Here is a 26,104-nt window from a genome sequence, read left to right as displayed (position 1 = left end):
AAAATACTAAAGCATTTGATGAGTTTGATTGCTCTAAGCATGCGGTCGCGTGTACTCAGACGACTAATGACGGTGAAAGACCGACACTTGATTACAATTAGAGCAATCAAAGTAATCAAATGCTTTAGCCAAGCAAGCCTTTTGCACAAATTCGCCCAGTCCGTTGTTGGGAGCATAGAGTGTGATCCTCTCGATTTATAAACAATGTACACTCGTTTGACTGTGGATATACAACAGTAAAGCACATGTGAAGATTGGACAATTCAAGCAAGATATTCAATTTGCAAAAAAGAGAGCTAACCGCGGTGGAGGTTGGTACTCGGATTCTGATGGCTTTTCCGCAAACGTGACCTTTAAGTGGTCTTGTTGTGTAGGGGTTATCACGCCTATCTAGAGAGTAGGAGGTTGAGAGTTCGAGTCTCTCCAAGACACGTGGATTCTTTTTCGCAAATTTCATATCAATTTGTCCATTTCGAAACATATGCTGTGCATATGCACAGCCAAGATATTTTACATTTATAATGTTATTCAATTATTATAACTGACTGTAAATAACTGACTATATGTGAGGAGTAGACTAGACTAGACATGCAATACGGAAACTTTCGAACCGGAGGCTGATTTTTCCATTCCTTTTTTCCTTCATTATTGCTAGTGGAGTAAGAATAAGATTGCCTTTTAGTGCAGGAAAATTGGGAATTTTGATCTTCATTTACTCGTTTAACTGTCTCCTTTTCTCAGATATGTGACCCAACGATACTCATCCGCTAACAAATGTTCCTCCCTGTGATTTTTGTGAAGACGCAGAGGTAAACACGGTCTATACTTAAGGACGCTCCTCACGGAATCCAAGTTTCAAAGTGCCCGCGTTTTCACAACTGTCATTTTTGTTGATTTAGCTTTGCTGCATCGCAGCATGCGTGAAAAAAAAAATGAAATTTGTGCGTTGCTTGCGTATCGAGTAGTGTGCCACCGAAAACGCGAGCACTTTGAAACTTGGATTCCGTAAGGAGTGACCTTAAATAGCATAAAATCACCTACTTATGTGCCTTCTTTATTTCTACCTGACTGTAAGGACGTGGCTAGCACCATTAATGCTCTTTGTATTTATTAGGCTACTGAAACTTGCACAGTAAGAATGATTGACTAATCTCTTTTAGTTATTTTAGTTTTATTATTATCTTTTAGGTATATTTAGTTGGTATGTACGAGAAGAACAAAACTATTAACTATGATGGCATAGGAGCCAAAATAATCTCTTCATGCGGTGGGACATATTTTCTTCTCGGCTCTACTTTCTAAATGAAACTTGGTCTATTTTTTAGCTTAATGTTCTATTACATGGGCGTAGCCAGGATTTCGAGAAGGGGGGGGGGGCAACTTTTTTGGTCTTCTAAATCGTAGTTTTATAGTAGTTTTATAAAAACACATGAATATTAACACATAAAACCAAATCGAAACAATAATGATTAAAACAATAATGGATTTAAAAATGCGTGATTTATTGCTCATCAGATATTTTTAAATAAAGTGAGAAAAATATTAATTATTAGTATTCAGAAAGAATATAAAATCGGCTATAACAATTATTATAAAAATCCTGCATTCTTCCATAAGTTTAAGAAAACTAGAACCATACATCTAAATAATATTTATTATAAAATAGGCAGAAAAATCAATATGCAAGCTTTCTCCAGGAATTCCTTCGACAATTGCTCCTGGCATTCTATCCGAAATTCTATCAGGGATTCTTTAGGAATGCCTCCAGTAACTTATTCGGCAGTGTCTTCAGGAATTCCACCATAAATTTTGTCGGGAATTGATCCGAAAATTAATAAACAAGCCTTAGAAACGGAATTCAGGGATTCTTTAGGAATCCAGTAACTTATTCGGCAGTGTCTTCAGGAATTCCACCATAAATTTTGCCGGGAATTGATCCGGAAATTCCACCATTATTTACTCCAAGAAAATCTTTACGAACTTCTTTATAAGTTCTGCAGAATTCCCTGCAATAATTCAAATAATTTCGTGCTGTTTCCCATAATTTTTAAAAATTAGAATATTCCGTGGAAATTCTGCTAAATTGCCAGTAAACATTCCAGAGAATTTCACGAAAAATCTTCGAATTTCTTTTGTAAATTCCATAAAATTTTCCGTAAATTGTTTCGAATAATTTCTTGTGAAAATTTCAAAGAATTTCTCCAGGAATTCCACCGGAAATTTTACAGAAATTATACCGAAAATGAATTCAACAATTGAATTTTCGGAGGAATTCCTAGATTAATTCGCAATGAAATCCTGAAAGAATTCCGGTGGAAACTTCAAGATTTCTGTGAGAGGGTGGCTTATAATCCTAATATATATATATATATGTATCGCATAGTATTTATGCGCCCCTCGATACATCCCTGATTAGCGTGCATCGCGGCAGGCGTTGCTTTGAGGGAAAAAGAGTCGGCCTCATTCGTGTTTGTACTGCCGGTCGAGCAGGCTGTGTGTGCTGGGCGACAGTGCGTGCATAATTCTTATTTTACAAATGGCGATCCTGCCAGGAGCCGCCTTTCTTTAGGTGGCATTTTCTTAATTTCCCTGCATCAATATTGATTTCACTGTCGCCCATCACACACAAAAAAAAAAACTATTCTGTTAATTGTCCGCAGGTAGGTGCTGGTTCTCATTATTGGAGAAAACCCGAGCGATCCAGGGCTACTATTTGGATTTGCACGGGGGAGTTTCCAGGATCCGGCAAATGCAACGGAGCCTCTCTTTGTTAAAGAAAACCCGAGCGATCCAGGGCTACTGTTTTTATTTGCACGGGGGAGTTTTCAGGAGCAATGAAGTTTGCTCACTGGTTCGATCCGGCAAATGCAACGGAGCCAGTGGTGCTGGTTCTCTTTGTTGGAGAAAACCCGAGCGATCCAGGGCTACTGTTTTGATTTGCACGGGGGAGTTTCCAGGAGCAATGAAGTTTGCTCACTGGTTCGATCCGGCAAATGCAACGGAGCAACTGGTGCGTTCTCTTTGTTAGAGAAACCCCGAGCGATCCAGGGCTACTGTTTTTATTTGCACGGGGGAGTTTTCAGGAGCAATGAAGTTTGCTCACTGGTTCGATCCGGCAAATGCAACGGAGCCACTGGTGCTGGTTCTCTTTGTTGGAGAAAACCCGAGCGATCCAGGGCTACTGTTTTGATTTGCACGGGGGAGTTTCCAGGAGCAATGAAGTTTGCTCACTGGTTCGATCCGGCAAATGCAACGGAGCCACTGGTGCTGATTCTCATTATTGGAGAAAACCCGAGCGATCCAGGGCTACTGTTTTGATTTGCACGGGGGAGTTTCCAGGAGCAATTAAGTTTGCTCACTGGTTCGATCCGGCAAATGCAACGGAGCCACTGGTGCTGATTCTCATTATTGGAGAAAACCCGAGCGATCCAGGGCTACTGTTTTGATTTGCACGGGGGAGTTTCCAGGAGCAATGAAGTTTGCTCACTGGTTCGATCCGGCAAATGCAACGGAGCAACTGGTGCGTTCTCTTTGTTAGAGAAAACCCGAGCGATCCAGGGCTACTGTTTTGATTTGCGCGGGGGAGTTTCCAGGAGCAATGAAGTTTGCTCACTGGTTCGATTCGGCAAATGCAACGGAGCAACTGGTGCTGGTTCTCTTTGTTAAAGAAAACCCGAGCGATCCAGGGCTACTGTTTTGATTTGCGCGGGGGAGTTTCCAGGAGCAATGAAGTTTGCTCACTGGTTCGATCCGGCAAATGCAACGGAGCCAGTGGTGCTGGTTCTCTTTGTTGGAGAAAACCCGAGCGATCCAGGGCTACTGTTTTGATTTGCACGGGGGAGTTTCCAGGAGCAATGAAGTTTGCTCACTGGTTCGATCCGGCAAATGCAACGGAGCCACTGGTGCTGATTCTCATTATTGGAGAAAACCCGAGCGATCCAGGGCTACTGTTTTGATTTGCACGGGGGAGTTTCCAGGAGCAATGAAGTTTGCTCACTGGTTCGATCCGGCAAATGCAACGGAGCAACTGGTGCGTTCTCTTTGTTAGAGAAACCCCGAGCGATCCAGGGCTACTGTTTTTATTTGCACGGGGGAGTTTTCAGGAGCAATGAAGTTTGCTCACTGGTTCGATCCGGCAAATGCAACGGAGCCACTGGTGCTGGTTCTCTTTGTTGGAGAAAACCCGAGCGATCCAGGGCTACTGTTTTGATTTGCACGGGGGAGTTTCCAGGAGCAATGAAGTTTGCTCACTGGTTCGATCCGGCAAATGCAACGGAGCCACTGGTGCTGATTCTCATTATTGGAGAAAACCCGAGCGATCCAGGGCTACTGTTTTGATTTGCACGGGGGAGTTTCCAGGAGCAATGAAGTTTGCTCACTGGTTCGATCCGGCAAATGCAACGGAGCCACTGGTGCTGGTTCTCATTATTGGAGAAAACCCGAGCGATCCAGGGCTACTGTTTTGATTTGCACGGGGGAGTTTCCAGGAGCAATGAAGTTTGCTCACTGGTTCGATCCGGCAAATGCAACGGAGCCACTGGTGCTGGTTCTCTTTGTTGGAGAAAACCCGAGCGATCCAGGGCTACTGTTTTGATTTGCACGGGGGAGTTTCCAGGAGCAATTAAGTTTGCTCACTGGTTCGATCCGGCAAATGCAACGGAGCAACTGGTGCGTTCTCTTTGTTAGAGAAAACCCGAGCGATCCAAGGCTACTGTTTTGATTTGCACGGGGGTGTTTCCAGGAGCAATGTAGTTTGCTCACTGGTTTGATCTGGCAAATGCAACGGAGCCGCTGGTGCTAGTTCTCGTTATTGGAGAAAACCCGAGCGATCCTGGTTTGCTAGTATGATACTTGAAAAAAATCAGGAAAACAAAAAAATAAAATTTTCAAAAAAATCAAGGACCCACTCTTACTTTCAAATTATGCATCGATATAGAAAGTCAACAGCGAGTAGTATTGCTCTAAAATCGTATCTTGATTCGATTCATTTACTATTACTTTTTAAAGTTGTTTTCATTGTGGAAAAATAAGCCACAATATCGAACAGAAGATTAATAGGAACTGTTGGCATTCAGCCGTTATTGGAAATGCTTATACATAAATAGAAATTTTATGCTGTCTATATTGATTCCAATATTTGAGAAGATATCGTTGGCGACAACTCGCCTATTTTTCACACCTGAAAGTTTTTTAAATGATATTAGCAATCGTTATCGATTGAGTTGAGTTAGCACAACCAGCTGAAGTTTAACTAACAGTCTAAATATCTCTGCAGTGATAAAGGTTCGGTGTTAATTCAAGTAATATTTTGTTCCCAAGGCCATTAATGCTAAGCTGATTGTGGCTGTCTACCTATCGTCTGGTGGGGTTTTAAAATTGATCATCTGCCGCACGAGATTTTTGGTTACCTTCATTCACTAGGTCGCCTAGAGAAATGTCTTGTGCATGAAAGAGAGGTGTTATGTTTCGAAATCTTGAGAGATTTCACATAAGTAGATTGCATATATTTTTCTGTTTTTATTTCTTTCTCAACTTTCTCCGGGAAAGTAGGGGGATGTGAGAGGGTGGCTTATAATCCTAGTATATATATATATATGTATCGCATAGTATTTATGCGCCCCTCGATACATCCCTGATTAGCGTGCATCGCGGCAGGCGTTGCTTTGAGGGAAAAAGAGTCGGCCTCATTCGTGTTTGTACTGCCGGTCGAGCAGGCTGTGTGTGCTGGGCGACAGTGCGTGCATAATTCCTATTTTACAATTTCCACTGGAAAATCCTCCAGGAGTTTCTTTGAAAATTCCTCCTGGAATTCTTCCAGGAGTTTCACCGGCATTTCGACCAAGAATTTCTCTAGGATTTCCTTCGAGAATAATTCCGGTAGTTCTATCGGCAGTTCCTCTGAAAATTCTTCCGGGAATTTCGGCAAAATTGGAATTTATTTAGGCTTCTTCAGGAATTTACATAGATTTTCCACCAGAAGCTCCTCCGAGAATTTCTCTGCGAGCTCCTCAGGAAATTCTCCTGGAGGTCCTCTGATGATGATGATGGTCCAGCTACAAACCTCAACAAAGGTTTCAGCTAGACGAGATTTGTCTATAAGATGAATTCTCTTGTTTCCGAGAATGCTTCTGGTAGTTTCCCCGGGGTTCCTTTGAAAATTCTCCCGGGAGTTTCTTCAGAAATTCTTACAGAAAATTCCTTCGAGAGATCCTCCGGGAATTCCACCAGCAATTCATCCGGGAGTTATTCCAGTAAATTATTCAGGCTTTTTTCAGGAAATCATTTAGGCTTCCTTCAGAAATTAAGCTGGAAATTCCTCCCGAAGTTCTTCCGATAGTTTCTCTGGGAGCTCATCCGGGAGGTCCTCTAGGAATTCTTCTAGGAGTTCCTCCTGAGATTCCTCCGGGAGTTCTTACGGGAGATCTTACGGGAGCTCCTCCGGCAGTTCCTTCGGGAATTCCTCCGGGAGATCCACCAGCAGTTTCTACGAGAATTCCTCTGGGATTTTCACCGGCATTTTCTCCGGGTGTTTCTCTGAAAAGGAACTCCCGGAGGAACTCCCAGAGTAATTTCCGGAGGAACTCCCGGGGGATTTTCTATAAGAATTTCCGGAGAAATTATCAGAGGAATTCTCGTAGGAACTGCCGGTGGAACTTCTGGAGGAATTTATTGAAGAACTACAGGAAGAATTTCCGGAGGAAATCCTGGAGGAACTCTCGTAAGAATTCTAGGATGAACTCCCAAAGGAACTTCCGTAAGAATTCCAGGAGGAACTCCTGGAAGAATTCTTAAAAGAACCTCCCGGAGGAATTCCCGTAAGAACTCCCAGAGAAATTCTCCGAGGAACTTCTGGAGGAATTTGTAGATAAATGCCTAAAGAAATGCTAAATGAATTCCTGGAAGAAATCCTGATTGAATTCCCGAAGGAACTACTGGTGGAACTTCAGAGGAACATCCGGTGGAATACTCTAGAGGAAGAGAAAAAATATTTCTGAAGGAACTTCCGAAATCCCATTTCCTGTGAAATTCCTGCCAAATATCGTCCAGGAATTCCCTGTAAAGTTCCTGGAGGTATTAGTTCCTGGAAGAACTCCCGGAGGAACTCCCACAAGCACTTCCGGAGGAATTCCCACATGGAAGTCCTGAAATAATTCAAAAAGAAGTTCCTAAAAGAATTTCCGAAAAAATATCTGAAGGAATTCCCAGAAAAATACCAGGAGAAATTAATGCAGAAATTCCCAGATGAAATCCTGAAAATATTCCCAGATGAATTGCTGAAGAAAATCCCTGCTGATTGTTCCGAAGAAATTTCTGGAAGAACTCTTGGCAGATATCCGAGTAAATTCCGAGTGTAGTCCGGAAGGAATTCTAGAACACTTCCGCGGAAAATCTCCCGGAGAAATTCCTGAAGGAATTCCTGGAGAAGTACCTGAAGAAACTCCCGAAAAAATACCTGTAAGAATTTCTGGGGAAATACTTGGACGAATTCCAGGAGAAATTCATGAAGATATTTCTAGAGGATTTCTTGAAGGATATTTTGAAGTAATTGCGAAAAGAATTCCAGATTGGAATGCTAGATGATTTCGCTATTGAATGTTTGGAGGTATTCCCGGAAAATTTCCTGGAAGTAATCCCGGAAGAATTAAAGGAAGAGTTCCGAGAGGAATGCCCAGAGAAGTTCCTAGAAGAATTTCCGAAGGAATTTCTTATACATTTACAAGTGAAATTATGGAGCTGAATCAGAGAATTTCCGTCATAAATTTTTGAAGAAACTTCTGGTAGAACTTTGGGAAGAAATTCCGTATGTATTCTTGACGAAACTCTCGAATGCATGCCTGAAGGAAATGCCGGATTCTTCCTGAAGAAAGAATAGCCGAAGAAATATCTAGAAATAAATCTTGGAGAGAAGAAAAGAAATCTTCAAGGAATTTCCTCGTGAATTTCCTAAAAAAATTTAGTGGGTGGTTTCTAGATAAGGAGGAATTACAATTACATGAGAAGGATTTTCGAACGATTTTCAGAGGAATTAGTGGATAACTTTTCGGAGGAATTCAAAAGTTCCCAGGGGAGCTTCTAGAAGGATTTCAAGGAGAATTTTTGAGCCCGAAATGTTTCGAGTTGTTTTGAACTTTCATATATTATGGATCCTGGATGCCCTCATAAGTTTTGGGAATCTTTTGAATTTCAACCACCGATTTTTGTATATGATTGGACCGTAAAGTGCACATGTATGAGGGAATTCATTTCAGTACCCGTTCAATCTTTCCACAGTTTAGGGGGGGGGGCGACGGGCCCCCCTGCCCCCCCCTGGCTACGCCCTTGTTCTATTAACATTTACACAGTTATGGTAGGGCATGCAGAACAGATATTCTATGCCCAGTAGTCAAGAAAGCTTTCAACCCGGAGACAAATTCAACCGGACCGAGCATTTTTTCATACTTTCTAATATAAATTGACTTATTTTATAATAATATAATAAAATATGAACTAAAATATGATGCTTGTTGAACTTTACTCAGATCTGAGCAAAATTCATATAGGACTGATTTGCGATCATAGGCAGCTGCATCTGGTGACTGAATACCAAAATAATCAAAAACACCTTGACAAAACCTTCTGCAATTCTATTTTATTATGATTTATTATATGAAATTCAATCTTCTTAATCATGACAGCAATATACTTTCTACTAACGAGAACTGGGCTAATGTCGATAAATTAATCCTAATGATGTCCTACCAATCACGAGAGACTCGAGGTCGATTTATTCAGTGATTATAGAGCCTATCTATAAATTCCGTGCTTATTCTTATTCTGTCCCATTCCACTTTTGACCCTCTTTATAAATTATCCAGCACTCTGTCGATGCTTATCGATTCAAGGGAGTGTTACTTCCTTTATGAACGATCCCGGAGACCACGGCCGAGTCCATTTCCCTTAAGAATGATTAGTGAACTTCCCATCTTGTTCAGTATCCAACCGTCATCATCATATATCGAGGCTCATAAAATTCCATTGGCCACCGACTATCATCATCCCAAGCAACACAATTCAGATCGATTTGGTTGCAGTAACTCATATAAGACTAAATTTGGTCATTTATGAGTAAAACAAACTTGTTCGCAGCATGTGTGTTGCTCGGCATATACCTATATAGTAACAACCGCATTAGCACACCACAGAAAACTCTAATAGCCTGCAATAAATCTCTACGGGCGGCTTTCTAGAAGAAATTTTTCCGGAAGTGGCGGTGAACATGCCCCCTATATATGATCATGGCAACGCATCAAATGGCACCGTCCTCATAGCACACGTTGAGCGAGATTCATCTTCTTCTATAGTGGGGGAGAAGCGGATAGGATAGCCGATTCAAGACACTTGTACTTTAATATTACTTGGTATGGTATTATGTTAAATGAATAATTTGATTTCAATTTTTCCAATAAAAAACTCATCATTTGACTACAATACGACATATTTGCTTGGCTATATAGCAAAATGTTTCACAAGTCACATATTATATTTAGTTGATATATAATATTATTAATTGATTGATCATCATACAAAAACTTGGAGAAACATACGAGCGTGCACAAACAATTTATATTTTAAAATTTGTAACTAGATTATAATATTTTATGATGATAATATATTGTCCAATATTTTTTGAAAAACAGAAATGTTGGTGCATCCTGTAACTTTCTTCCCTACTTTACGCTCGCGGAACCTAAAGGGGGAATCGGCCGGTTATTAGATTTAACAGCCGCGGCTTTCGTAGAGGTCTTCGTACGTACGTTTATAGTTACTTTTTATGCCATTGTAAACAAACAATCATCTTCGCAATGATGGTCCCCCATTTTCGTGGGGCGGCGCGCGCGCCGCAGCTTCGAACATCTTTGGCGCGAAATGATATTTCGCATTGTAAGAGTGCGGTACGTAAACATTCCTCGGGCTGCTTTGAAGTATTCGAGCGATGTATTTTTTTGTTTCTATTTCGAAACTTCCGATTACAAAGAACCGGCGGGATTCGGTATGTTCCGCTGACACTCGATTGGAATAAATCGTTTGTGTTTGTTTATTGTGTAAAAAATATTTTGATAGCAATTTTTGTTCAATCAATTGTATTTATATTATGTTTGTTTGTTTAATTTTAATAATTTCCCTGAGCATGTTTTCTTTTCCATTCTTTTATTTTCAGCCGCGTTCCAACATATTCGAGACAATGTGGAAGATCTCAGCGAAAAATCGGAGGCCAACGAGACAGATTTGGTTTTCCTGCAAGGTATACTGCAGAACCCCGCCGTTACGCAAATGATAAAGGTAAGTGGTGATGATGTTCGCTGATTGAAATACAGCTCTCTAATATCCGTTCATTACAACACAACCATAGTCAAAAATAAAACATTGATGAAGGTTAAACCCGACACAGATAAAAGCACCGCAAAATGTTGATGGATTGATGCAACTTCGTGATTTTAGTGTGTTTATTGAATTATTTATTAGATAAACTTAGTTGTTGGCGTTGAGCGTCACAAGTTTCTATATGAATAAAATGGTTTCAAAATTCGCTGTTCAGCATGAAATTGTTACATCATGCATAGTTTGATGGGGCAGCGAACCTACTTTGAGTTGCTCTGACTTAATCATGATTGAGTTAGAAGCTAGTAACGATTTATTTTATCTTACTTGTAAGTGACGAATGATTGAATGGAATTGTGTACGTCTTCTTCTTCTTCTTCTTCTTCTTCTTCTTCTTCTTCTTCTTCTTCTTCTTCTTCTTCTTATTGGCATTACATCCCCACACTGGGACAGAGCCGCCTCGCAGCTTAGTGTTCATTAAGCACTTTCACAGTTATTAACTGCGAGGTTTCTAAGCCAGGTTACCATTTTTGCATTCGTATATCATGAGGCTAGCACGATGATACTTTTATGCCCAGGAAAGTCGAGACAATTTCCAATCCGAAAATTGCCTAGACCGGCACCGGGAATCGAACCCAGCCACCCTCAGCATGGTCTTGCTTTGTAGCCGCGCGTCTTACCGCACGGCTAAGGAGGGCCCATATGAATTGTGTACGCACTATTTTTGAATGTTCTGGGTTTGGGCCTAAAGATAGACAATTACGCTAATTACGTAAGCATTTTTTCTGAGTTTTTCGACTCCTCCTCCGCTTGTATGATTTTTCCCATACAAATTAATTTTTGTTTATATGGAGCGTAAGAAAACGATTTGCAGAGTACCAAACTTCTTACAATATAGGTATTGCCGAAATCGGTCCGATGAGTAGAAGCCGGAAATCGGTGTTTGAGGCCATTTTAGTATGGCCGATTTTCACTTTGATAAAATGACCAGAAACCCATGCAATATGCGTATGTCGGAATGGGAGCAATGAGTAGATGCCGAAGTTCCTCCAGGAATTCCTCCGGAAGTTCGTCCAGGAATTCCTCCGGAAGTTCCTCCAGGATTTCCTCCGGAAGTTCCTCCAGGAATCCCTCCGGAAGTTCCTCCAGGAATCCCTCCGGAAGTTCCTCCAGGAATTCCTCCGGAAGTTCCTCCGGGAATTCCTCCGGAAGTTCCTCCAGGAATTCCTCCGGAAGTTCCTCCAGGAATTCCTCCGGAAGATCCTCCAGGAATTCCTCCGGAAGATCCTCCAGGAACTCCTCCGGAAGTTCCTCCAGGAATTCCTCCGGAAGTTCCTCCAGGTAGTTCCTCCAGGAATTCCTCCGGAAGTTCCTCCAGGAATTCCTCCGGAAGTTCCTCCAGGAATTCCTCCGGAAGTTCCTCCAGGAATTCCTCCGGAAGTTCCTCCAGGAATTCCTCCGGAAGTTCCTCCAGGAATTCCTCCGGAAGTTCCTCCAGGAATTCCTCCGGAAGTTCCTCCAGGAATTCCTCCGGAAGTTCCTCCAGGAATTCCTCCGGAAGTTCCTCCAGGAATTCCTCCGGAAGTTCCTCCCGGAATTCCTCCGGAGTTCCTCCCGGAATTCCTCCGGAGTTCCTCCCGGAATTCCTCCGGAGTTCCTCCCGGAATTCCTCCGGAGTTCCTCCCGGAATTCCTCCGGAGTTCCTCCCGGAATTCCTCCGGAGTTCCTCCCGGAATTCCTCCGGAGTTCCTCCCGGAATCGCTCCGGAGTTCCTTCCGGAGTTCCTCCAGGAATTCCTCCGGAAGTTCCTCCAGGAATTCCTCCGGAAGTTCCTCCAGGAATTCCTCTGGAAGTTCCTCCAGGAATTCCTCCGGAAGTTCCTCCAGGAATTCCTCCGGAAGTTCCTCCGGGAATTCCTCCGGAAGTTCCTCCAGGAATTCCTCCGGAAGATCCTCCAGGAATTCCTCCGGAAGTTCCTCCAGGTAGTTCCTCCAGGAATTCCTCCGGAAGTTCCTCCAGGAATTCCTCCGGAAGTTCCTCCAGGAATTCCTCCGGAAGTTCCTCCAGGAATTCCTCCGGAAGTTCCTCCAGGAATTCCTCCGGAAGTTCCTCCAGGAATTCCTCCGGAAGTTTCTCCAGGAATTCCTCCGGAAGTTCCTCCAGGAATCCCTCCGGAAGTTCCTCCAGGAATTTCTCCGTAAGTTCCTCCAGGAATTCCTTGGAAGTTCCTCCAGGAATTCCTCCGGAAGTTCCTCCAGGAATTCCTCCGGAAGTTCCTCCAGGAATTCCTCCGGAAGTTCCTCCAGGAATTCCTCCGGAAGTTCCTCCAGGAATTCCTCCGGAAGTTCCTCCAGGAATTCCTCCGGAAGTTCCTCCAGGAATTCCTCCGGAAGTTCCTCCAGGAATTCCTCCGGAAGTTCCTCCAGGAATTCCTCCGGAAGTTCCTCCAGGAATTCCTCCGGAAGTTCCTCCAGGAATTCCTCCGGAAGTTCCTCCAGGAATTCCTCCGGAGTTCCTCCAGGAATTCCTCCGGAAGTTCCTCCAGGAATTCCTCCGGAAGTTCCTCCAGGAATTCCTCCGGAAGTTCCTCCAGGAATTCCTCCGGAAGTTCCTCCAGGAATTCCTCCGGAAGTTCCTCCAGGAATTCCTCCGGAGTTCCTCCAGGAATTCCTCCGGAGTTCCTCCAGGAATTCCTCCGGAGTTCCTCCAGGAATTCCTCCGGAGTTCCTCCAGGAATTCCTCCGGAAGTTCCTCCAGGAATTCCTCCGGAAGTTCCTCCAGGAATTCCTCCGGAAGTTCCTCCAGGAATTCCTCCGGAAGTTCCTCCAGGAATTCCTCCGGAAGTTCCTCCAGGAATTCCTCCGGAAGTTCCTCCAGGAATTCCTCCGGAAGTTCCTCCAGGAATTCCTCCGGAAGTTCCTCCAGGAATTCCTCCGGAAGTTCTCCAGGAATTCCTCCGGAAGTTCCTCCAGGAATTCCTCCGGAAGTTCCTCCAGAAATTCCAGGAGTTCCTCCGGAAGTTCCTCCAGGAATTCCTCCGGAAGTTCCTCCAGGAATTCCTCTGGAAGTTCCTCCAGGAATTCCTCCGGAAGTTCCTCCAGGAATTCCTCCGGAAGTTCCTCCAGGAATTCCTCCGGAAGATCCTCCAGGAATTCCTCCGGAAGTTCCTTCAGGAATTCCTCCGGAAGTTCTCTCAGGAATTCCTCCGAAGTTCCTCCAGGAATTCCTCCGAAGTTCCTCCAGGAATTCCTCCGGAAGTTCCAGGAATTCCGAAGTTCCTCCAGGAATTCCTCCGGAAGTTCCTCCAGGAATTCCTCCGAAGTTCCTTCTGGAATTCCTCCGGAAGTTCCTCCTGGAATTCCTCCAGAAGTTCCTCCTGGAATTCCTCCGGAAGTTTCTCCAGGACTTCCTTCGGAAGTTCCTCCAGGAATTTCTCCTGAAGTTCCCCCAATAATTCCTTTGGAAGTTTCTCCATGAATTCCACCGACAGTTCCTCCAGGAATTCCTCCGAAGTTCCTCCAGGAATTCCTCCGGAAGTTCCTCCAGGAATTCCTCCGGAAGTTCCTCCAGGAATTCCTCCGGAAGTTCCTCCAGGAATTCCTCCGGAAGTTCCTCCAGGAATTCCTCCGGAAGTTCCTCCAGGAATTCCTCCGGAAGTTCCTCCAGGAATTCCTCCGGAAGTTCTTCCAGGAATTCCTCCGGAAGTTCCTCCAGGAATTCCTCCGGAAGTTCCTTTGAAATAAAAATACTTTCCCCATCCAGCTGGAGACTGCTTTTTCTCCTCGGTTGGTGGTTTTATTACTGGGGGGTGGTACGAGTACGTGGCTGTCTTTCTCGTCAATGACTGGATAACGGTAATTTGAGCCTTAAGATTATTAACGATAAGCTATTGAAAATTTCAGTTCTTGTCAAAGATGACAAAAAAATCAGATGTAACCAATCCCGTTCGTGCATTCCTAACACGCCCATCAGACTATAGCAGATCGTTTCTCCTGAGCTTACGATTTTATATGATATTTCCTCATGCGAAAACCACGATTAAAGTTCCGTAAACCGGAAAAAACTAAAATGAAGATTGGCATGGGAAGTTAATGACGCACATTTTCGTCTACTATTTCCTCCGGAAGTTCCTCCAGGAATTCCTCCGGAAGTTCCTCCAGGAATTCCTCCGGAAGTTCCTCCAGGAATTCCTCCAGGAATTCCTCCGGAAGTTCCTCCAGGAATTCCTCCGGAAGTTCCTCCAGGAATTCCTCCGGAAGTTCCTCCAGGAATTCCTCCGGAAGTTCCTCCAGGAATTCCTCCGGAAGTTCCTCCAGGAATTCCTCCGGAAGTGTCTCCAGGAATTCCTCCGGAAGTTCCTCCAGGAATTCCTGCGGAAGTTCCTCCAGGAATTCCTGCGGAAGTTCCTCCAGGAATTCCTGCGGAAGTTCCTCCAGAAATTCCTCCAGGAATTCCTCCAGAAGTTCCTCCAGGAGTTCCTCGGGGTGTTCCTCCAGAAATTCATCCGGGAGTTCCTCCGTTCCTTCTAGAAAGTTCCGGAGAAATTCCTTGAGGAAATTCCGTAGAAACTTCTTGAAGAATTCCGGAGTTTCTCCAGGAATTCCGCCATAAGTTCCTCCAGAAGTTCCTACACAAATTCTTCGGGGTGTTCGTCCAGAAATTCATCCGGGAGTTCCTTCGTTCCTTCGAGAAAGTTCCGGAGGAATTCCTTCGAGGAACTTCCGGAAGAATTACTTTGTGGAACTTCGAGGAACTTCTGGGGTTTTTTAATGAACACGCGGAGAAAATTCTGGAGGAATTCCCAGATGATTTTATGGAGGAACTCTTGGAGGAATGAATGTACCTCCAGAATTTTCTGCGATTGTTCCTCAAAGAAATTCTTCCAGATGCTCCTCGAAGGAATTCTTCAGAAAGTTCCTCAAAGGAATTCCTCCGGAAGCTCCTCAAAGAAATTCGTCCGGTAGTTCCTCCAGGAATTTCCTCTCACGACGAATTTCTTATATATGAGAGAGCGTGAGAGTAAATCGTCGATTTCCCCTCTTAGGAAAAAATGTTGCAAAAGGCAGTATTTTTGAAAACTAAAGCGAAATACAACCAACTGAAGCATCCACCGGATATAGTAATGTCTTCGCTATTGGATGATGTAGTTTTGAAACAAAAATACTTTCCCCATCCAGCTGGAGACTGCTTTTTCTCCTCGGTGGGTGGTTTTATTACTGGGGGTGGTACGAGTACGTGGCTGTCTTTCTCGTCAATGACTGGATAACGGTAATTTGAGCCTTAAGATTATTAACGATAAGCTATTGAAAATTTCAGTTCTTGTCAAAGATGACAGAAAAATCAGATGTAACCAATCCCGTTCGTGCATTCCTAACACGGACATCAGACTATAGCAGATCGTTTCTCCTGAGCTTACGATTTTATATGATATTTCCTCATGCGAAAACCACGATTAAAGTTCCGTAAACCGGAAAAAACTAAAATGAAGATTCGCATGGGAAGTTAATGACGCACATTTTCGTCTACTATGCTGGACAACGTCTTCTGGGTCAACTAGTGCTAAATAAATTATAGTTGTCTTTGTTTATTCTTTTTTATTTCTCGATTCGGAGAAAGAACAGTGCGATAGAATTTGAAATCAGCGCAAACCTCACTGACTATGAATGTTTCCTGAACACATATTCGGTCCCCCTATTCAGTCAGTGGGGAAATTATTTGGTTTCCTAACACTAATTGGATTTCGGCTATACGCGCTCGTTTTTCCATGTGCGACAGAGTTCCCCCCGACCACGCGCTAATAAACTGACCGGTTTAATTGGACTAGTGACACATTTAGACGATATATATTTATGTTGCGGTTCTGCCTCATCTTGTAACAATTCTTTGTTTGTTTTCTTAAGGGAGCTAGGGAGGGCACCACTTACATAATTTTCAGAAAGATTGTTGGGTTAGGTCAATTCTGTTCTTCCAAATGATTGCATGATATGGAGTAAATATGTAAGGCGTGAACCACCCCAACGACGGAACCCTTCTAGAACAATAACATCAATGAATCATGAATCACTGACCTTTCAGTGGGGATCGACCGAGTCTGCTTGTTCACGATGTTTGTAATTGTTCTCGCGTGGAGCGGGCTTTAATTAAATCAGATTACTTTAAATTGATTAAGCTCGTTGATGGTGTTCAGTTGTTTTTCTTGTACAAGATGTAATGAAAAGTAGTGTGTTCTATACAATAAACATTAGTGAGAATGTTTATGTTCTATATGGTTATATGTATGTAAGAAAGGAAAAAACTTGAAAGCACGATGTGATTGAAATCTCTAACCCAAATCTAAAAATCTGACCCAGAGCAGCGTTGGAATACAGTTTCGCATTGACTTTTCTCAGAATAGTTTTTATATAAAACTAGCTAACCCGGCAAACTTTGTCTCGCGAAAAAATGGATCAATCTTCTGTTACAATTTTTTACATTTTTTTACAACTTTGTTTTATACAGATGGTCAAATTTAAAAAATCCATGCAAATTGTACGAAACACCATTTTATCGAAAGGATTGAGTTTTGATTTTCAAAGCATTCAACGAAAAATTTTTCCACGTAAAAAGAAGAAAAAACGAATATGTATTAGCAAAATTTGGCCTGCTTATTCTTAAGTGATGCGCCGTTGTACAAATACCAACTTTGTTTGTATAGATTTTGTTCACTATTTACACATGTATGTGAAAATATTAAAATTAATTAGTATTACAAGTTACGGCGAACTGTCTGAAACAATTTATATTTAGTAGATACCTCCTTCCTCCGTAGACTAAGACACTAAGTTTACGTCGATAGCTTTTACTTCTTACACATTTATTTTGATTTGTGAGAAGCACACAATCCCCATTAAGTGGATTAACTTCCACTGAATTTGCTCAAATAGTCCAATGCGTTATTCTTCCATTTCGTCGAAGCAGAGAAGACAGATGAATCCATTTTGCGAATTGTTCAACCAGCGACCAGCAGTTGAACTTTCTGAACTCTCAGTACTGATCTTAGAGGCTGCTGGGATTCGATTAATTGCAGTTGTTGGAAGTGGGTAGTGGGATACCGTACAGTCAAGCGTGCTCTGTCTAGTCTACGGGATAAAATATCGTTTGTCGTAAATGTGAAATGAGAGTGTCTGTTCTTATTTTTCGGCCGGTGTTCTTCTTCAGCAGACTTCGAAGTCTACGAAAGTGAAACCATGTTCGGGGTTCGCCTGGTTCTAATGGACGATAAAATGAGAAGAAATCACGAACTGGATCCAGCGTTGAAAAAACGCTTGATGATCCTCCCACATCATTGTTTCTATTTTCCAACCTTTTTTTTTTCTTTTTTACTATACCTAGTATGTTTGCTACACAGTTTATTAATGTCTGTAAAGCTTAGTTTTTAGAGCAATGGACTTTTAATCCAAGCGTCTTTGGTAAACATTACGAGTTCGATTGGGAATGATGGTGAGGTGAGTTGATTTTCCTACTACACATGTTCACACTTAATTCTGCCGTTTTTTCGAGGTGCCGGTACCTAGCGTTTGCAGATTAAGAATGAATCTATCAGTGTTTCCTAACCAGTAGTCGGGGACTCCCTCTGGGGCCGCGAGACCCTACCAAGGGTACCGTGGAACCTTTGCACACATCATTGACATCGTTGGCGAACAAAACTGGCAGTTATAGGCAAAGTAAACCAATCTGATTCAATTCAGAGACAATTTGCCAGTCTAAGCAGCGATTGCGAAAAACTGACGGCGCAAAGTTAAGGTCGGAAATCTTACAATGAACTGTGCAGTTTTATTGAAGAAGAATCTATTTAGATGCGGATCTCGAATTGGATCTCAGGGCTCATCTTGGTTCACTACCCGAACAAAGTCGGTTTACAAAATGAGAGCAAATTGATAATTAGCTTTGCTGTTGAGATTATATTGAAAACAAAACTTGATGTCAATTATTATTTAATGAAAATTGATATCGGAACATGTTTTCAATATGCATTTTTCAGTTATCATAATGATAGCAACTTTACATCAAATTATGCTGTCCATTATCTAAAGTGAGTTATTTACGAAGATAAAAATTAAGCTGCAAACAAAATTTGCTGTTGTTGTTTTGAATGCTCATAGAACAATCGAATTGAATATTCATTTTGATATCAAATTAAAAATCTCATGATTTCAGCCTTAGTAATCATGTTGATTTCAAGCAAAGTTTGTTTTCAGTCAAACTCCACAGTATGAAAATATGGTCTTATTTCTGTGGTGTTAACCGTTAATCCATACGAAACGAAATCATCTGGAGTAATCAAATAATTGACATCATAACATCAAATTTTGATTTCAATTCGATTTCAAACTTTGCTCGGGTAGACTGGATAATTTGGTCGATATTTTCTTGAGCTTTTTCAATAAGATGCTTCATTAATTCGCAATTCGTCTTCGTATACATTGGCTTGCGGAATGGTTCAGCGAATCTCAAAGTCGCGGCTTGTGCCACTAATGCAAGTACAAATATCATACTGAATAAATCACCGCTGAAGAAAAAAAAATATCAGAATGATAAAAAAATGAAATAAAATGATTTAAGAATATATGTTTGTTCTTGATTTCAGCATGACAAATTCAGGGGGCCATGGGCCACTTGGCTAATCGTAAAGGGGGTCGCGAGCCTGAAAAGGTTGGGAACCACTGATCTATACTGTGCTGTGGGCAATGTTCGGGCTTAGGGACAGATCTACGCGAGGGCCAGAAATTGTGGTCCCGGGTCCCCACATTACGAAGGTGTCCCACAAAATGACATATTCATGTTTTTAAGTGTACTTTTGCATGGGTTTTGAATTGTCATAAGACGAGTTTGTACCTTCCCATTTAATTCCACCACTTGATTTGATTGCACTTTGACAGATACGTATTTCGACCTCAACAGTAAGGTCGTCTTCAGTGTCTCGTACTTGACTCGACTAAGTCAAGTCTTCAGTGTCTCGGCTCAACCTTCTCTCGTGGGAAATTATGATTCTGAAAAGAATCCATTTGTTTTCAGTAATGCACCTTCCCAATGACAAGCAGCGACAGACCCGAAGCAGAATCTAGAGAAAATTTCATTTCATTGCTACTGACCCCAATGTCAGCTACTCGATAAGTTACCGCTAAAACACGATAGACACCATCCATGCGAATCAATTTTCGCAGAATCCCCCTCCGAAGAGCGCTTGCGCTGCTGCCGACGACAAGCGATAATAATTTGCACTTTGAAGAAGTTAAAGAAAAAGAAGAGCCCCTGGTGATATACAAAAGCACTGGCATCGAACGAACGAAAGGCGGAGCAAGCAAGCCGATGCCAAGCGATTATAATTTGCACTTTGAAGAAGTAAAAGAAGAAAAAGAAGAAGAAGGAGAAGAAGAGGCTCTGGTTATGTACAAAAGCACTGGCATCGAACGAAAGAAAGGCGGAGCAAGCAAGCTGATGCCAATGATACGGCTCCCAAAGGGGCGGGGCCTCGGACTAAATGCAAACGTATTCTGACCAGCCGAAGTCTGGTTTTCTCAAAAAATCCGCAGGACAATTGCATTAGTGGAAAGGCTGCGGAGAAGGCAACAGCGATGATGGTTGCTACGGGCGGTGGCAGCGACGATAATTGCTACAATCGGCGGCAGCAAGGTTCAGAGAAACATCATCAAGGGCATCTCATCGAAGGCGTCGAGCATTATAAACAGCCTCGTAAACGACATCTTCGTGCGTGTCGAGCTGGCCAAGCCCGCCGTCTCGAAGGGTTTCAAAGTCGTCACCAAGTACAAGTCAGCTCCTAGTACATGAACGAGGACGTAGCTCCACTTGAAACGGCCCTTTTCAGGGTCACAGTCCCACTCAAATAGGAGAGGAATTTTCGTACCGCGCACGCCGGAAAACAAAATTTTGAAATGAATTTCCACTACTGATGCCACTGTCAGCCAATTTATGATTTGCCGCTGGAACACGATAGACGTCATCCATTCTAATACATTGTTTTGCAATGTCTCCCTGCAAGGAGCGCATGGGCTGCTATCGACAAAGAATTTTGCCCGTCACCAAGTGATTATGATTTGCATTTTTGGCAAATTTTTGTCTCGGCTCAACCTTCTCTCGTGTAAAATGATGATTTTGTTTCCAATGATAAACAGCAAGAATACCGAAATCAAAATCTTGGGAAAATCTCATTTGACTACTAACTGCTACCTATTTTAACTTTCTACCGTCGCCAAGCGGTTATGATTTGCACTTTGAAGAAAATATTTCAGCTCTACCTTCTCTTGCGTACAATGGTAGAATTGACAAGAATCGATTTTGATCCACAATGCGCCTTTCTAATCATTCATAGCAAACAAACGATAGTCCGTACCTTGCGTAAAAATTTCACTTTTCTGCTAAGTAGCCACTATTAAGAAAACATTTTCAGTGGCGCCACTGGTATCCGGGGACCGTAATCGATGCCATTTTTGCAATCAACCCTTTCTTCTCATAAAATTTTGGTCCTGAGAAGAACCGATTTTCTTTCCACAATGCGCCACTAACAGTAACTAAACGATAGTCCGAAGATTGTTGCTTTTGGCGATGGCCTCTCGATGTTCCGCTTTCTGCTGAGACTGCTGCTACGGGCGTCATCGTTGTGTCCGCTCTCCGATAAAATTCAATCGGACGGAGTCGAGCCCGTAAGTTGCACGATTTTGATGTCTGTGCTTGCGATGCACATACGCGATTCCCCGAATGCAATTTCCCCGAATGTAACAAATCCCCGACAATAAAGTATTTTATACAAATGCATAATTGTCATCGCCCGAACAGAGCAGCGTTCAAAGATTTGTTCCAGAGTGTCTCTTTGGAGATGCTGAACGTGATCAAATCTTTCGACACTATTGTGAAATCATTATCCTGTCCTATGTAAGGTCTATCCCTTTTTAAGAAGTTACTGTAATCGTGGATATGAATCCTTAAAAAATAATAATGCGTATGCCCGGAATAAGGCAATGGTGAATGTGACCCCTTCTTTAAAAATTGGTATCTACCTGGTATAAGGAAACGGTAGATGTGATTTATTCATTAGAGTTAGGCGTTAGCTCGAAATAAGCCAAAGTAGAATGAAAATACCTTTTCAGAAGTAGGAGTTTGCCTGTTAATAATAAATGTGGTCTCTTCTTTTGATGTAGACTAGTTTGACCGGAAAGGTATAATATATAAAGGTATAAGATCGTATCTAGCAATAAATATCAATTATATAAACCGAAAAAAATATCGAGTTCATCGACGTGTTCATTTAAAGAAGGCAATATCTCCTCCATGGTGCTTACACTGCGTAGACGCGATCATTTAAGGAAGGCATTATCTCCTTCGCTTTACTCCAGGCAAACGTGTTCAATTGAAGAACGGTCCATCTACCCTCTTTGTCTTATATCGGGCAAACAAGTTCATTTTATGAAGGCATTTTAACTCGTCTTCCCAAAATACCGGGCGAAGCGATCATCAAAAAAAAAATCTCCCTTTCCTTCGCCTTATACCGGAAAACGCATTAATTTTCTTCTTTTATCTTTATCCTCCTCCTTATTTTTCCATTCTCTCTTCCTGTATCTCACTTTCTCGCTCCTCACAACACACTTCTAGCAACATATTTTCAACTGCTCACTTTTTACTCCACACTTTTCACTTCTTACTATGTACTTCCTTCTCATTTCTTACTTTTCACTTCTCACTTCTCATGTCTCACATCTTACTTCCCACTTCTCACTACTCACTTCTCACTTCTCGCTTCTACCTTCTCACATCTCACTTCTCACATCTCACTTTTAACTTTTCACATCTCACTTTTCACTTTTCACTACTCTTTTCTTACTTCTCATTTCTCACTTTTCCTTACTACTCACTGCTCATTTCTCACTGATTGCTTCTCACTCGACCTAATGACGATTCGACACAATAGTCTTCGGCCCAATGACCCAGCATCTTATTTTTTTTTACAAAGTTTAAGCGAATTGTCCCGCGACCTTCACTTTTGTTGCAGCTCAAAATTATTGTAGTCCAGTTGAACACCGAACTGAGCTCTCGCGACAATCGCATTTTCTCCCATTTCAAAGTGTCGCAACTGCATCGCGGGTGGTGCGCAGGATGGCGCACGGCTATGGCATAGATGCGCACTACTCGCGATGCAGTTGCGACATACAGAAATGGGAGAAAATGCGATTGTCGCGAGAGCTCAGTTCGGTTTTCAACTGGATCTACAATATGTCAAAAGCCAATTATGCGACTTTATGTTGAACGACGCAGATATCTTTTTCAGTTTTAGTTTTATCTGCACTGTGGAAATAATTCGGGGAAATGTTGCATTCGGGGAATTGTTACATTCGGAGAAATATTATTCGGGGAAATTTCATTCGGGGAAATGTCGTACAATCAAATTTTTCAATAGCTTAGCATCTTGAATCCATTTTTTCGATAGTTAAGCAAAATCTTAAAGAGTTCGTCGATCGATTAACACCAAAATCTTTGAAAGCTGTTGAAAGACGGATAAGTTATTAGCTCATATTTCCTGACCACTTTTCATGACGGTCTCAGATTTGAATCTGCAGAATGACCCCCCTATCTTCCGGAAGGACGTAATCCTAATGTTCAGAAAACCTCCTCCAGACCAATTTTCTGGCTACGCCACCGGTTTGAAGCTATTATTTTCTTTATTATACAAAAAGGAGAAAAGAAGAAGGAAGAACGAAGAAAAGGAAGAACGACGAAGGAAGAATCGGAGGTGTAAAGGCAGGCTTTTAAAATGTCATCTGCATGTCATTTGACTAATTTGTTAATAAATTTCTTCAGAAGTAAAATTCTTGAGTAGGGCTATATTTTCGTTCAAGGCTACATTGCTCTGATATAACATTTAAAGCTGGAGAATGAAAATTCTCCAACATATCACGTGTCATTTGAAGTAAGTAAGCCTTCTCTCAAGCCTCTTTCAACGCTTTGTCTTTACGACCCTTTGACCCTTTCGACCCTTAGTGCTTCGTTTGTTCCTTTGACCTTTTGTCCTTCGATATTTTGTCTTTCGACCTTTTGTTCTTCTATATTTTGTCTTTCGATTTTTATTCCCTAAAAGGTAGCCTTCCTTGTCGAAATTTTGTCATTTCTGTCGAAAAGTCGAAAGGCAAAATGACGAATGGACAAAAGGTTTTAATGGACAAAAGGTAAAAATGAAAATGAAGAAAGAAGGCGGAGGAAGAAAGCAAGAAAAAAGGAAGAAAAATGGAAGGGAGAGAAGAGAATGAAAAATAAAAAAGGAAGGAGGAAGATAGAAAAGGGAGGATAGAAGAAAGGAAAAAAAGAAGAAGGAAGAAAGAATAAGAAAGACGGATGAAGAAAGAAGAAGAAACCTTTGTCATTTTCGACGCTTTGCCTTTTGGACCATTTGTTCTTCTCGATCTTTTGTCCTTTCTGACCTGTTGTATTTTGATCTTTTGTCTTTTCGACATTTTGTCTTTCAACCATTTATCCAAAGCCCCCAAAAGGTTGCTTTTAGTGCCGAAATTTCGTCAATCCTGTCCCTGTAGAAATACTTGGATGATATCTAAATGTGGGTGGATTTTCAGTTATCGGTGCCAGCATTTGATAATATTGCCCCTTTGAAAAAACAAAGGAGCAAATTTCCCGGTAAAGATTCTCAAGATGTGACTGTATCTTTGAAACTTATATTAAGCGGACAACAAAATTTAAGAACACTCTCATTCATTTTATTTATTTGGTTAACATCTAACATCTGAGGGGGTTCCCGTAGCGTAGTAGGCTGCACGTTCGCCTTATAAGCGAATGATCATGGATTCGATTCCCAGCCCCTCCACTAAACCCTCATTAGTCGCCGGATCCGCAGCCCATACGGTGGCGTTCTAGGGTACGCGCCTGATGACGACTGACAACTTGTTCTTCTCGGAGGCATTCCTCCAACGTTACCCGGATAAATGGCAACCGAACAATGCAACGATCATTGGATAGACGACATGGATAAACGGACACAATGGACTCACGGTGAGATGAATTGGCAACGACAATAATAACGAATTATGGATATATAGGGCCCTCCTTAGCCGTGCGGTAAGACGCTCGGCTACAAAGCAAGACCATGCTGAGGGTGGCTGGGTTCGATTCCCGGTGCCGGTCTAGGCAATTTTCGGATTGGAAATTGTCTTGACTTCCCTGGGCATAAAAGTATCATCGTGTTAGCCTCATGATATACGAATGCAAAAATGGTAACTTGGCTTAGAAACCTCGCAGTTAATAACTGTGGAAGTGCTTAATGAACACTAAGCTGCGAGGTGGCTCTGTCCCAGTGTGGGGATGTAATGCCAATAAGAAGAAGAAGGATATATAAAAATAGATTCTGTGTGTGTGGATTCTGTACAGCAGAATACCACAGTAGATCACAACACATTCTGAACATTTTTTTTTAATTTGAGAGGGTTCGAAAAAAAATTCTTCTAAGAATTTAGTCTCTGAGGATGTTTTATGTCCATTTTACTGGAGTGTTGTAGGGGTGAATTTATTTCTTTTCAAAGGTAAAAGAAACGAAATTTGCTCAAACCCCACTTCAGAGAAATGCTAATAACTTAGTCGCGCAAACTCTAATCCTCTCGCGGTTTTCTGCATAACATTCTGTATTACATTCTTCAAGATCTGGATGAGTATCATAGTTCTTCTTCCTAAGTTGTGCCGTCCAACTGCAATTCACTTTTTTTGGATGTTTCTGCATACATTTTTGCATATAAACTTCCAACAAGTTTAGCACCGCCCAAACGTTGACCGATTTGGCTGAAATTTTGTCCAGAGCATCAGGGCATCAAATAGAACCGAATAAGAGGGCGGCCCATCAAAAAATTGAAAAAAGTTTTTCCCATACTAATTTGAGCCACCCTAAGCAAATCTCTTTATTTAATGGTGGTTTTATCCGAAACAGTCTAAGTTCGAAGTGTTTATCAATAATCTTGCATGTCCAAGAATTTTCAAGAAAAACCAACAATGTTGCAAGAAAACGATTTAATTCCAAAATAGTGTATTTACATTCAAATTGAACGACGCTGGGCGCTACGTGCCACCCAAAATGACAATTATCATTATAATTATAATTAAAATGTTCCAATATTTTTCACTGAAATACATAAGATTAGTGTCAGTTTAATGCTTTAAGGTAGTCAATATTTCAGACTAATTATAATAAGGAGAAAATGTTGTTTTGTATATAAAGAAAAAAGCATTGTTGACGTAATCACAGAAATTGCATCGGAAAGAGCTAAAAAATATTTTATTTTTTTAAATTTAAACACGGAGTTTTTGACAAAGTTTTTTGTTTGACGGCTTGTAAATGTTTTTTGGCTTCAGCCTCTCACGATTTTGAGACAAGAAAATGTGTGGCACACTTCACCCAATCGGTGCATTTCATCCATACATATTTCCCATAGTGCCTGCTTTTACCAATTGAGCATAATTATAATATTCTTCTTCTTCTTATTGGCATTACGTCCCCACACTGGGACAGAGCCGCAACTGTATAATTATAATATTTTTAAGTTTATTAAATGTGTTGTCGAAGAAAAGGAAATAATCTCAAAGCAATAAAGTTGATGAAAATGTCAGCTTTCAAAATTCATCCATCACTTGATTTTCCATATCTTGCTAAACTTAAATTATCGATGACGTATCCAAACACTGAAGTTTATCTTGCATACGC

General features: G+C 41.7%; 1 protein-coding gene across 2 annotated transcripts in view; it reads left to right on the top strand.

Moving 5' to 3' along the window:
• Positions 1-26,104, top strand: part of LOC134212741 (protein PALS2) — a 161,065-nt gene that overhangs the window by 61,758 nt on the left and 73,203 nt on the right. For both annotated transcript variants that reach the window (XM_062690856.1, XM_062690857.1), the window contains one exon: positions 10,199-10,320. In XM_062690856.1, coding sequence (XP_062546840.1) covers positions 10,199-10,320 — 122 coding nt within the window. The remainder of the gene's footprint in view (positions 1-10,198; positions 10,321-26,104) is intronic.

This window comes from Armigeres subalbatus, chromosome 2 (assembly GCF_024139115.2).
Source record: "Armigeres subalbatus isolate Guangzhou_Male chromosome 2, GZ_Asu_2, whole genome shotgun sequence".
NCBI lineage: Eukaryota > Metazoa > Arthropoda > Insecta > Diptera > Culicidae > Armigeres > Armigeres subalbatus.
Note: the sequence above shows the minus strand (reverse complement) of the source record. Positions and strands in the feature narration are given on the sequence as shown.